General features: G+C 33.0%; 1 protein-coding gene across 2 annotated transcripts in view; it reads right to left on the bottom strand.

Annotated features, from left to right (window-relative positions):
- The window catches only part of CDRT1 (CMT1A duplicated region transcript 1), a 96084-nt gene that overhangs the window by 51662 nt on the left and 31356 nt on the right, over positions 1–13066 (bottom strand). For both annotated transcript variants that reach the window (XM_031968424.1, XM_031968425.1), the window contains exons 3-6: positions 8537–8728; positions 8303–8430; positions 7446–7568; positions 297–406 (exon numbers count right to left, since the gene is read on the bottom strand). In XM_031968424.1, the coding sequence (XP_031824284.1) occupies positions 297–406; positions 7446–7568; positions 8303–8430; positions 8537–8728 (553 nt within the window). The remainder of the gene's footprint in view (positions 1–296; positions 407–7445; positions 7569–8302; positions 8431–8536; positions 8729–13066) is intronic.

Here is a 13066-nt window from a genome sequence, read left to right as displayed (position 1 = left end):
CAAAATATAATTTTATGACTATTGTGTATTTATTTTTCTCAAAAGGTATGCATATGCTTGTCTGAATTCTTCTCTTTAAAGACTTTTTTTAAATTTAAATTTGAATTTCATACTTGTATTGTTAGTTTCCCTTTCTCTTGTTACAATATTTTTTCTTACCCTCATTCCTAAAAAATGCTCCATGCCCAAGGCTTGTTTATATGTACTTTCTACTTTATTTCACCCAAGAAGTGATAGTGTTTGGAGTTGCTTGGATTCAAAGGATACTGCAGGTTATATTCTGCCTGAGTACATACTTGTCAAAAAGGATATAGCTATTATAGTTGCCACAAAAGACATTTCTCTCTTCCATTTGGACTGTTATAGTCTCCTGACTCTGGTATGCTGACCATATATTGAATTCAACCTAAAAAGAGAAAAAACAAGAGTTAAAAGGTTAAGATTTTTAGTTCCTTTTTAATAAAGTCTTGACTAGAACAAGAGCATACCACACTGATGGTCCATATTAATTAAGTTGGAAAAGGCTTGAAATTTAGCTAGTAAAAGGTTATTATGGACCTAGTGAAGGAATTGTGGTTATCTTAAATGAGATTAGAATCAAAAGCTAAGGATTGTCCTAAACATAGAGGTACAATATATCTTTAGAAACTATATATTAATTATACTAACCTGCTCACCTAATTTCTCCTTTAATAATTTCATATGGAGCTATTACCTATGGATTTGTACAAATAGTGCTCAAATAATTTTACAAAAAAATCAGACACTTTGGAATGTCTCTGGCTAAAAACAATGGGATTCAACTTTATCTTCTAACTTTTTTGTATAATAGTACTATTATTCTATCTTGAGTTCTATCTTGAGAATCTATGCATTCAAGGGTTCAAAAATATTTAAAATAGTTCCCAAAGAAAGCCCTTAATCACTGAAACCATTCCAAACTACCTTCTTCTTTTCTCTTGACCCTTGGTTATGCATAGCTAAGAGGTCTTTGCTGCAGCTCCTCAGGATTGTTTTATTGCATAGCACTGCAAACTAAGAAATACTGTATCTAGCCATCAGTAAATATTAAAGGCCTGACTCTCAGTGCTGGGGCTGGCAATGTGTCTCACTGCTGAATGGATGTCTTCCAGAGCTTTGAAATTATAGCATTCTAGATGAAAACTGAGGTTTACTATACTGCATAGGTATACATTGTCAAGTGAATTGTCATCAAGAACGGGAAAAAGAACTCATTGGTCTGTCATGAATTTCCCACATTAGCCCCCAAGTCAATCAGATAAAGGCACAAGAAACTATCAGTAACACCCTGACAGGATGAGATGTGGCCATCACTAGGGCAACTGTGCATCTTTTCCACACTTTCTCTTTCTCTCTCCCTTCCTCCCTCCTTCCGTCCCTCCCTCCTTCCCTCCCTTCCTCTCTTTCTCTCTCTCTCTCTCATTCTCACTCTTTCTTACTCTCTCTTGTTCACACTTTCTCTCGCTCTCTCTTGTCTTCTTGCTTTCTGCATCTTTGTTAACTTGCTCCTGCATCTTCATATTCTATTTCACACAAGCACAAATGGCCAACCTCATGATATTTAGGCACTGAAGCATCCAATCATTATTGGATGGAAATGCTGGAAGCAGAAACTGCTGGAAAATACATTTCAGGGAAACGTGTCCCCCAATAAAATTTCATAATTCTTTCATATTGTATAAAGTACATCAACAGCTCTGTAAATATAAATGCATAAATTATCATTTAACATTTACAGGCAAAGTACCTAATTCTTACTTATAATCCATAGCATCACGCAATAGTTTTAGGCATTAACTGGATAAATGTCACATAAAGAATGACAATATATACATACACACTCTAAACCAAATAGGTCATAGGCAAAACAACAAAATTTATTGTGACAACAAAGCACATATTACATTCATATGTCATATTTAATTTTTTGTTCCAATTTCTGTGTCCTTCATTGTCTTTTTAATATTCTTATAATCTGCTCCTGTGTTTTTTCATGTAGTTCATACCAATCTAATGTATATTCATCAAATAACAATTAGGTCACTGGTAAATATTCTTGGTCAATCTATAGTGAGGTGTCATCAGCTCTGCACCTTTAGTATACACTAGACCTTATTATAGGATTAGGCAGTCCTAATCCTGAGTGTGGAAGACCAGGTTTTGTTATCAATGTGTCTCGATTTTATCAATGCTTTCCTTAAGGACCCCTACTATAACAGTATTAGGCAGGAAAGTGAAAGTGACTGCCTCTGAATTCCTTTTCTACTTGAAAAAAGCTCCCTTTTCAAGCCTCTACAACCCCCCCACCCTACCTCCACCAAACTACTAGGACAGGATTTTCTACCTTTTCTGATCCTCTAGACCAGGAGTTCTCACAAATTTTTATGTGTCATAGACCCCTTTGGCAATCTGGGGAAATCTCAAATTGTTTTCTAAAATATTTGATTTTTTTTTCCAATTACATGTAAAGACCATTTTTAACATTCATTCTTTGGGGGGGCAGGTGGAAGGTTTCTGAACTCTAATTTTTTTGTTTTTATTTTCTCCAGTTACATGTAAAAATGACTTTTTTTGTTATATATGTACATTCATTTTTATTATATATTTCCTTATGAATTACGTTGGGAGAGAAAAATCAGAACAAAAGAGAAAAACCAAAAGAGAATAATAAAGCAGAAGAAAAAGAAAAAAAAATTAACATAACATATGTTGATTTATATTTGGTCTCCATTGTTCTCTCTCTGGATGCAGATGATGTTTTCATTCAAAGTTTATTGGGATTGCCTTGGATTACTGAAAAGAATCAAGTCTATCATAGTTGATCATTGCATAATCTTGCTACTTGTGTAGACTGTATTCCTGGTTCTGCTTGTTTCTCTCACCATCAGTTCATGTAAATCTTTCCAGACCTTTTTAAAATCAGTTTGCTCATCATTTTTTTTTAACAGAACAATAATATTCCATTACTTTTACATATCATATTCAACCATTCCCCCAATTGATGGGTATCTACTCACTTTCTAATTCTTTGCAACTACAAAAAGAACTGCTATAAATATTTTTGCACCTGAGGGTCCTTTTCCCTCCTTTATAATTTCTTTGCGATTCAGACCTAGTGTGGTACTACTGCTGGATCAAAGTGTATGCACAATTTTATAGCTCTATAAGCATAGTTCTAAATTGCCCTCCAGAATGGTTGAATCAGTTCACAGCTCTACCAACTAATATATTGTGTCCCATTAACATATATTTTTCAAAAAATTTTGAGAACCAAATTTTTCTGTCTTCCTCCCGTACTCCTATTTCCCTTTCCTAAAATGGTAACTAAATTGATATAGGTTGTACATATACAATCATATAAAATATATTTCCACATTAATCATGTTGTGAAAAAAGAAACAGACCAAAAGAAAAAATACAAAAAATTAAAGAAATTAGTATAGAAATTAGTATACTTTTATCTTCACTTAGGCTCCATTAGTTATTCCTCTGGATATGGATAGCATCTTGGAAAATTGCATATTGTTAAGAATAATTCAGTTGCTCATATTTGGTCATTATACACTGTTATTGTTATTGTATACAATATTCTCCTGGTTCTGCTTATTTCATTTTGCATCAGTCTATGTAAGAGTTTCCAGGTTTTTCTGAAATCTGCCTGTTTATCATTTCTTATTGCACAATAATATTCCACTATTACCATTCACAATTTATTCAGCCATTCCCCAACTGAAGAATATTACCTCAATTTCCAGTTTGTTGCTACCATGAAAAAGGCTGCTATAAACAATTTTGTACATATAGATCTTTTCCCACATGACCTCTTTGGGACACAGACTTAGTAGTGGTATTGTTGAATAAAAATGTTTGCAGTTTGATTGCCCTTTGGGCATAGTTCCAAATTGCTCTCCACAATGTTTAAGATCAGTTGACAACTCTACCAGCAATATATTAATGTTCCAATTTTTTCACATCCTCGCCAACATTTATCCTTTTCCTTTTCTGTCATATTAGCCCGTCTAATACATATGAAGTAGTACCTCAGAGTTGTTTTAATTTGCATTTCTCCAATCAATAGTATTTTAAAACATTTTTTCCTTTTACTATTGATAGCTTTGATGTCTTCACCTGAAAATTGCCTATTTGTTTCCTTTGACCATTTATCAATTAGGGGATGACTTGTATTCTTAAAAATTTGACTTATTTCTCATTGTATTTGAGAAATGAAGCCTTTATGTAAGACACTTGTTTTAAAAATTGTCTCCCAGCTTTTTGCTTCCCTTTTAATCTTGATTGCATTGCTTTTGCTTATTCAAAATCTTTTAGATTCAATATCATCAAAATTATCCATTTCATATTATATAATGTTTTTTATCTCTTTTTTGGTCAATAATTTTTTACTTGCCCATAGATGTAATAAACTATTCCTTGCTCTCCTGGTTTGTTTATGATATCACCCTTTATGTCTAAATCATGTATCTATTTTGAATTTGTCTTCATATACAGTGTAAGATGTTGGTCTATACCTACTTTCTGCCACACTTGTTGCCAGAAGTTTTTGTCAAATAGTGAGTTCTAATTCTGGAAACTGGAGTCTTTGTATTATCAAGCACTAGATTTTCATGGCCATTTACTATCATGTCTTGTTTACCTAATCTGTTGCACTGATATGCCACCATATTTCTTTTTTATTAATAATATTTTAATTTTTCAAATACATGAAAAGATAGTTTTCAACATTCATTTTTGTAATATTTTGTGTTCCAAATTTTTGCTCCCTCCATTCTTTCCCTCCTCCCTCCCCAAGATAAGCAAGAAATATGATATAAATTATATAGGTACCACACTTTTAAACATATTTCCATATTTGTCATGTTGTACAAGAAAAACCAGACCAAAAGGGGAAAAAATACAAGAAAGAAAAAACACATAACTATGCTTTCATCTACATTCAGTCTTCATCCAAAGTCTATTGGAATTGTCTTAGATCACCATATTGCTAAAATGAGGTAAGTCTGTCATAGTTGATCATCACATGATCTTGCTATTATTGTATAAAATGCTCACCTTTCCCTCCCTTGAACCTATATGAGAAATCCAAATAATCTGCTAGATTATGGCTGATGGCATGAATTTAAAGCAAAAGAGCAGTCAGTTGAACAATCACAGAATAACACCCTGGAAGTTGAACAAATTTTAGCCAACCATCCCTACATGACTCCAGTAGAATTCTGAGTCAACTCTCAATTCAATTTCCCTCTGTAATTTACAAAATGAGAGAAGGACACATAAATTCAAAGAGATGGATTAGTGTTTCAACTTGAAATCTGACAGCTATCTATCTTTCATTCTGGAATCAGCATGGTAAAGGTAACTGTTCAGCTCATGTTAGAAATACTGAAATCTCTGGCCATGATGCAATGTTATTATCAAATTGCAGAAAAGGTCTGTGCACAGCCTTTTTTTCCCCATTCTGCCACCATTCTCATAGCTGCACCTGCTATTCCCATCCACTGGTTATCCTATTTTCTGACCATCTCTGCAGATGCCTCTCCTCCATTTCCTATGTCAATCTGCTTTTGCTTTTTCTCCTGTTTAAAATTTGGCCTACTAAAAGTACACCTATACAACACTGCATATATATGGTGGCTTCACATTAACAATAATAATAGAAAATGTCTGCTAAAGATTTTACATTTATTACACATCATATTACATTTGATCCCAACAATCTTGTGAAGTAGATGTTATGATTAACATCTTCAATTTATAGATTGGAAAACAGAGGCATATATGTAAATTAAATGACTTGCCCAAAGTCATGTAGCTAATAAATATGAGACCATATTTGTTTCTTTTTTCTCAGTATTACTTTATTTTTTCAATTACATGAAAAGATAGTTTTCAACATTCATTTTTGTAAGATTTTTGACTTCCAAATTTTTCTCTTTCCATCTCTTACCTCCTCCCTTCCCAAGACAGCAAACAATCTGATATAGGTAATACATGTACAACACTTTTAAACATATTTCCATATTTGTCATGTTATAAAAGAAAACAATCAGAATAAAAGGGGAAAAAAAACCACAAGAAATCAAAAAGAAAAAAAAAACCCAAAAGGTGAAAAGTAGTAGGCTTTGCTGCATTCAGTCTCCACAGTTCTCTCTGGATATGAATGGCATTTTCCATCCCACGTCTATTGGAATTATCTTGGATCACTGTATTGCTCAGAAGAGCTAAGTCTATTGTATTTGATCATCACATAATCTTGCAGTTACTGTGTACAATGTTCTCCTGGTTCTGTTCTCTTCACTCAGCATCAGTTCATGTAAGTCTTTCCAGGCTTTTCTGAAATCAGTCTGCTCATCTTTTTTTTAGAGAACAATAATATTACATTACATTCATATACTATAACTTATTCAGTCATTCCCCAGTTGATGGGCATTCACTATAAGAACATATTTAAACTAAAGTCTTTTTGATTCCAAGTCTAGAAAATCCAAACTCTATTCACTGTACCACTGTTCACACAAAACCTTATATAATTTAAGGATTTCTCTCAATGACTGAAGGCATCTCAAAGGCCCAAGAAATGCATATACTTATTCCTTTACTTTTGTATCTTTGCTATAAATATATTGAATATATTGTTATTTTTATATACATATATATGTTTTTTCTCTTCTTGCAGATAAGAATTCTTATTTATATTTGTACTTACTTATTATTAATATTACTGTACTTATTTATATTTGTACTCAACTCTAATGTGTTACATATGTAATAAATACTTAAAATTTATTAAATAAATGAACAAATGACTCCTTACACTTGTGCAGGCAAGCTACTTCTTATGGACTTACCAACCACAGGACCTCTGTTTGAAAGGTTAAGAAGAATTTTAATTTTATGTTAATATTGCTTTTTGTCTTGGATCTCTTGTGCTGCTTTAAATCCTATCTCCAACATTCATTAGTTGTGTGAAATTGGACTAATAATTTTACCTCTATGAACCTGAGTTTTCTCATATATAAAATGGCAACAGTAATGTTTATTTCACACAGTTATGTGCTTCAAATGAGATGATTTGTATAACGTACTATATAAATGTCTCTTATTATCATAATATACTTGTTTCCTAAACATGTATTAAAAATTATAGTTTAATTACCTCATTTTGTAAATGAGAAATCAAGTAGTCTCTGGAATATTACCTCATTTTGTAAATGAGAAATCAAGTAGTCTCTGGAATTAAAATTTAAGTTCAGAGAACTGGTTTGTGACAATAACAAATATCAAAAGCATCCTAACTAATTCCAGCATTTTTGCAATTCATTCTGTTGCTTCCCCATATAAATTATTAATCCAATTTTGTGGTGGCAAAATGAAATGCACAACAAACACCTCAACCAAATGACACACACCTTTGATTTCACTTTCCATTTTGAACTTTTTACATGTGTAGTTTTTTCATCTTCAGCTATCTTGGGAACTGGGATTGCTGTTTTGTTGGCATAGTTAGGGTACATCCCTTTCGTAAAGGTCTCCTGAAATAAGAATAAAATAATATTACTTTTAGTTTCTTATTCTCTTTTATGGTAGAGCAAAGGCAACACCCAAAACGTAGCAGTCAATTGCCTGGAATAGTTTTCAAAACTGGCCTAGAAAAACTACTAATACATCTGTATAGGAAATGCACCCTGATCCAGATTATTTCTTCATACTTAGTTGTTTTGAGCATACAAGTTTCCAAGAGTGAAATAGTTAATATTTCAGATTAGGATCAAGGGTTAAAAAATGAGGAAAAAAAACAACAAAGAAATGACAATCAGAGGAGAGAAAAACATTTTAGCTTCAAAACAGACTATATAGCCTATAAAGATTAAATGCATATCATGTAAAACTGATATAATTGAGTATCATCCTCTTATTATACAATCCATGTTATATTTTTTTCTTCTATCTAGGACAGGAAATCATTACTATGAGGTTTCTGAGGACTAAAGAACTCTGCCTGCCAATTATCAAGACTTACTGATGGATTCTGATCACTCTAATAGGTTAATGGTTATGATGGCAGAATTGAGTTAAGAAAAAAAAAAGACAGATCATTTTTAACATACTTCTGACCTTCCTTGTTGGCCATAAATACTAAGCAGTAACATCTGGCAGACAGTGAATGTGAAGACAGAAATCCTACCATGTCCCTTTCCTGAGAATTGACTTATAGTTAAAAATATTAAGCATAAGTCCAGCCCCTGACAGCATATGAAAAAAATACCCGAAGGAGTGTGATCTCATTCTGAACTTGCTGATGTGTTGATTGCTCCTTCTTGACTTGCTCCACCAGCATAGACCAGTGCCAACTTACAAAAAGACATTTGTTCAAGGATTTTTTGTCTAGAAGGCCTGAAAGAGAGGATAGATTAGTTAATCCCAAATTGGATAAATCTAGACTAATTCTGGAGTAGTTTGCTTGATTACCATATCTACACAGAGCAGGTCACAGACCTACCTAAAATGTATTTGGAGATGTGGACAGGCAAGCACCGGATGAAATCTTTGCCTTTGTTAATCTCAGGCAACTGCTGCTTGTAGTCAGGATGGGAAGGCAAAGTGATAGTAAAATGCTCATCTTCCTTGGCACCATCTGTTCTCTTGGAAATCATGTCTCCGTACAGAGGAAGTGAAGCATGTGATCTTCTATCTAGAAGTAAGCCAAAAAGAAAGCCATTGTTTTATACTCAGTGGGACAACACCAAAGAAATTTTGTTACTGAGTTTTGCCAAAGTTGATTGTTGTCTTCTATCTGACTCAGAAGAGGGAAAATGAAGGAGATGTGGAGGATGTAACTTTTGGAAGGTCAAATGTTTTACAATAAAGGTTTCTTATAGTGATATAAAAGTTTCTGAAACTCCATTTTGACTTCTATCATAATTTCACTTAAGCAAAATATGCAACTCTTAATATTTACTTTCTCAATACAATTATAGATTTAACAATGTTACCTGGCATTTAACATATAATTATATAAAAATGCTATATGTGTTCGTTTTTCATTTCTGATGTCATCATTTTATTACATGTATGTTTTATTTTTGTGCATTTATGTCAGCCTGTCTAGTTTTGATTAGTCTATCTCTGTCCAATATAGCACAAGTATTTTGCTTATGTTTTTCTTTACATATATCTCTAAAAGTATTGTGTAAAACTAGAGGCTTAATAAATTCTTAAGATACTATACTAGTCTTTCTTCCTCTAATTGTTCCTTCTTGGTCTTCTTCATTGGTTCCTCATCCTTTTTTTAATATCTAAATATGAGTCTTCCCTATAATTCTATCCTTGACGTTTCTTCTCTTACTGTACACTATTTTCCTAGCTAAATTGGATAAGTCAGTTCTTTCCCATTCCAATATTCAGTTTCCTCATTTGTAAAATGAAGAGTTGGACTTAATAGATAGCTAAAAGTCTTAGTCAAATCTAAAATTCTGTGACTTCGACTACAAACTTTGTGCAGATTATTATCAAATCTATCTTTTCAGACTTGACTTCATTTGTGAGCAACAGTGGCACCTACAACTGCCCACAATGACAGAGTAGATTTGTATTTGAGTTTTGGCAAAAAAAAAAAAATGTTGTTAATCATAGGTACTTGGTCAAACAAGTGTCATCTCTTAAGAAAGTCAGGAAGATTTGTCAGGATGACCTTAGTAATACAAATAACAGAAGAAAAGGTTTCTAGCAGTCAACAATACACATAAAATAACTACAAAATATCCCTTATAAAAATAACTATAGAAGAAATTAAATAGCATTCAATTACTATATAGATTAATGTAACACTGATACCAAAGTACACAAAGATGGTTGGACTTTTGATCTTGCCATAACCTATAAAATAACCCACTTTTACATTCAAGAATTATGAAATTGATCTATTCTAACATAATTATATAAGTGATGTCACCTTCCTACCTAATAAAATTTAGTGGGTACCTATTGCTCCCAGTGGCAAATACAAAATTCTCTCACTGTCTTCCACGTATTCTTCTCTTTTTCCTATTCTAGACCACAGGTATTTTCTCTGTTCCCTCTATCAGGAATACTGTTTCCCCTTCATCTCAACCTATTTATATCTCTGAATTCCTTTTAAGTTCCACTTAAAATTCCATCTTTTACAAGAAGTCTTTCCAAACTCCTTTTAATTCTGGTGCCTTTTTCCATTAAATATTTCCCATTTATACTGTGTATAGCTTTTTCATATATATATATTTATTTGTATGTAATCTCCCCAATAGATTATCAACTCCTTGAGGACACAAACTATATTCGGTCTCCTTATGCATCTCCAGTGCTTAGCACAGTATGTGGAACCTAGTGGGTGTTTAATAATTATTGATTGATCTCTTGACTTTTAACCTCTCCTTCTGCCTTCCCTTACTAAACCCTATTCCTTATACTTTGATTGTCCATCCTTTTGCCCCTCAATTCTCTCCCAGATGATCTTCTCTGCATTAACCACTCTCTCCTTTTTTTCCCATTTTAACTCCTAGGTAAACAAATTCAATTCTACAGTCTCTTCCTAACCCATAGCTCTGTTAGTATTTCATTGATTATGCCCTGCAAAATCTCAGTCTTGGATCACTCCACCCTTCTCTTCTACATATTTGTTGTTGAATCAAAGTGAAGAAAAACATAACCATTCTGATGGGGGCCACTACAGCTTATGTCACACAACTTCAACTGAACCCTCATTGTGCTAGTCTGTACCTGCTTTATCAATTTGCTATTCCAGTCTCCATAGTGCCTCTTCCACACTTTTTTCATCCCTGCTTAAATCTCCTGTGCTTTCCTGTTTTCTCATCCTCTCAGTTGAGAACCTCTCTCTCTCTCTCTCTCTCTCTCTCTCTCTCTCTTTATATATATATATATATATATATATATATATATATATTAAGCCATTTGAGCTCCTTCCACCTCTTCCCCATTTTATATCATTCATTTATTTTTTGCTACTGTCTCACATAAGATGGATTTACTCCTTACCAAAGCTAATAGCCCCTCATGCTCATTGCTCAAGTGATCCTAGATCTTCCTATCTCCTCTAAAAGATTGCATCCTCTGTCATCCCTACTCTATAACTTATTTTTAATGTCTCTCTCTGCCTATACATCAGCTTCTCTAAAAAACAAAACAAAAACAAAAATCCTCACTTGATCCTTTTCTCTCTGCTAACTATTGTCCTATATATCCCTTTTGCTATTGTGGCTAAACTCCTTGAAAATGCTATCTACCTGAAAAAGAGATTAATCCACAATTTTAGCAAAGTTGCAGGATACAAAATAAATCCACATAAATCATCAGCATTTTTATATATCACTAACAAAATCCAAGAGATATAAAGAGAAATTTCATTTAAAATAACTGTTGATAGTATAAAATATTTGGGAATCTATCTTCCAAGGGAAAGTCAGCAACTATATGAGCAAAGCTACAAAACACTTTTCACACAAATAAAGTCAGATCTAAGTAATTGGAAAAATTTCAAGTGCTCTTGGATAGGTCAAGCAAATAAAATAAAGATGACAATAATACCTAAACTAATCTATTTATTTGGTGCTATACCAATCAAACTCCCAAGAAACTATTTTACTGACCTAGAAAAAATAACAATAAAATTCATCTTGAAAAACAAAAGATCAAGAATTTCAAGGGAACTAATGAAAAAAAAAATCTATGAAACTGGCCTAGCTGTACCCAAATCTAAAACTATATTATAAAGCAGCAGTCATCAAAATCATTTGGTATTGGCTAAGTAATAGACTAGTTGATTAGTGGAATAGGTTAGGTTCACAGGACAAAATAGTCAATAACTATAGCAATCTAGTGTTTGACAAGCCCAAAGACCCCAGCATTTGGGATAAGAATTCACTATTTGATAAAAACTGCTGGGAAAATTGGAAACTTGTATGGCAGAAACTAGACACTGACCCACACTTAACACTGTATATCAAGATCAGGTCAAAATAGGTTCATGTCCTAGACATAAAGAATGAGATTATAAATAAATTAGAAGAACATAGGAGTTTGTGCCATGTGTATTTACCCCTCAGACCTGTGGAAGTGGAAGGAATTTGTGACCAAAGAAGAACTAGAGATCATTACTGATCATAAAATAGAAAATTTTGATTATACTAAGTTAAAAAGTTTTTGTAGAAACAAAACTTAATACAGATTAGAAGGGAAGCAATAAACTGGGAAAATATTTTTATTGTCAAAGGTTCTGCTAAAGGCTTCATTTCCAAAATATATAGGGAATTGACTCAAATTTATAAGAAATCAAGCCATTCTCCAATTGATAAATGGTCAAAGGATATGAACAATTTTCAGAGGAAGAAATTGAAAGTATTTCTAGTCATATGAAAAGATGCTCCAAATCATTATTGATCAGAGAAATGCAAATTAAGACAACTCTGAGATACCACTATACACCTCTCAGATTGACTAAGATTATAGGAAAAGATAATGATGAATGTTGGAGGGGATGCAGGAAAACTGGGACACGGATACATAGAATTGTGGATGGATCCAACTATTGTGGAGAGCAATTTGGAACTATGCTCAGAAAGTTATCAAACTGTGCATACCCTTTGATCCAGCAGTGTTACTACTGGATTTATATAACCCAAAGAGATATTAAAGAAGGGAAAGGGACCCATATGTGCAAAAATGTTTATGGTAGTCCTTTTTGTAGTAGCTAGAAACTGGAAATTGAATGGATGCCCATCAATTGGAAAATGGCTGAATGTGGTATAAGAATATTATTAAGAAATGACCAGCCGGATTATTTCCAAGAGGCCTGGAGAGGCTCATAAGAAACTGATGCTAAGTGAAATGAGCAGAACCAGGAGATGATTATATATTTCAACAACATTACTATATGATGATCAATTCTGATGGACGTGGCTCTCATCAACAATGAGATGATTCAAACCAGTTCTAATTAATCAGTAATGAAGAGAATCAGCTATACCCAGAGAGAGAA

The sequence above is a fragment of the Sarcophilus harrisii genome, chromosome 4 (assembly GCF_902635505.1).
Source record: "Sarcophilus harrisii chromosome 4, mSarHar1.11, whole genome shotgun sequence".
Lineage (NCBI taxonomy): Eukaryota > Metazoa > Chordata > Mammalia > Dasyuromorphia > Dasyuridae > Sarcophilus > Sarcophilus harrisii.
Note: the sequence above shows the minus strand (reverse complement) of the source record. Positions and strands in the feature narration are given on the sequence as shown.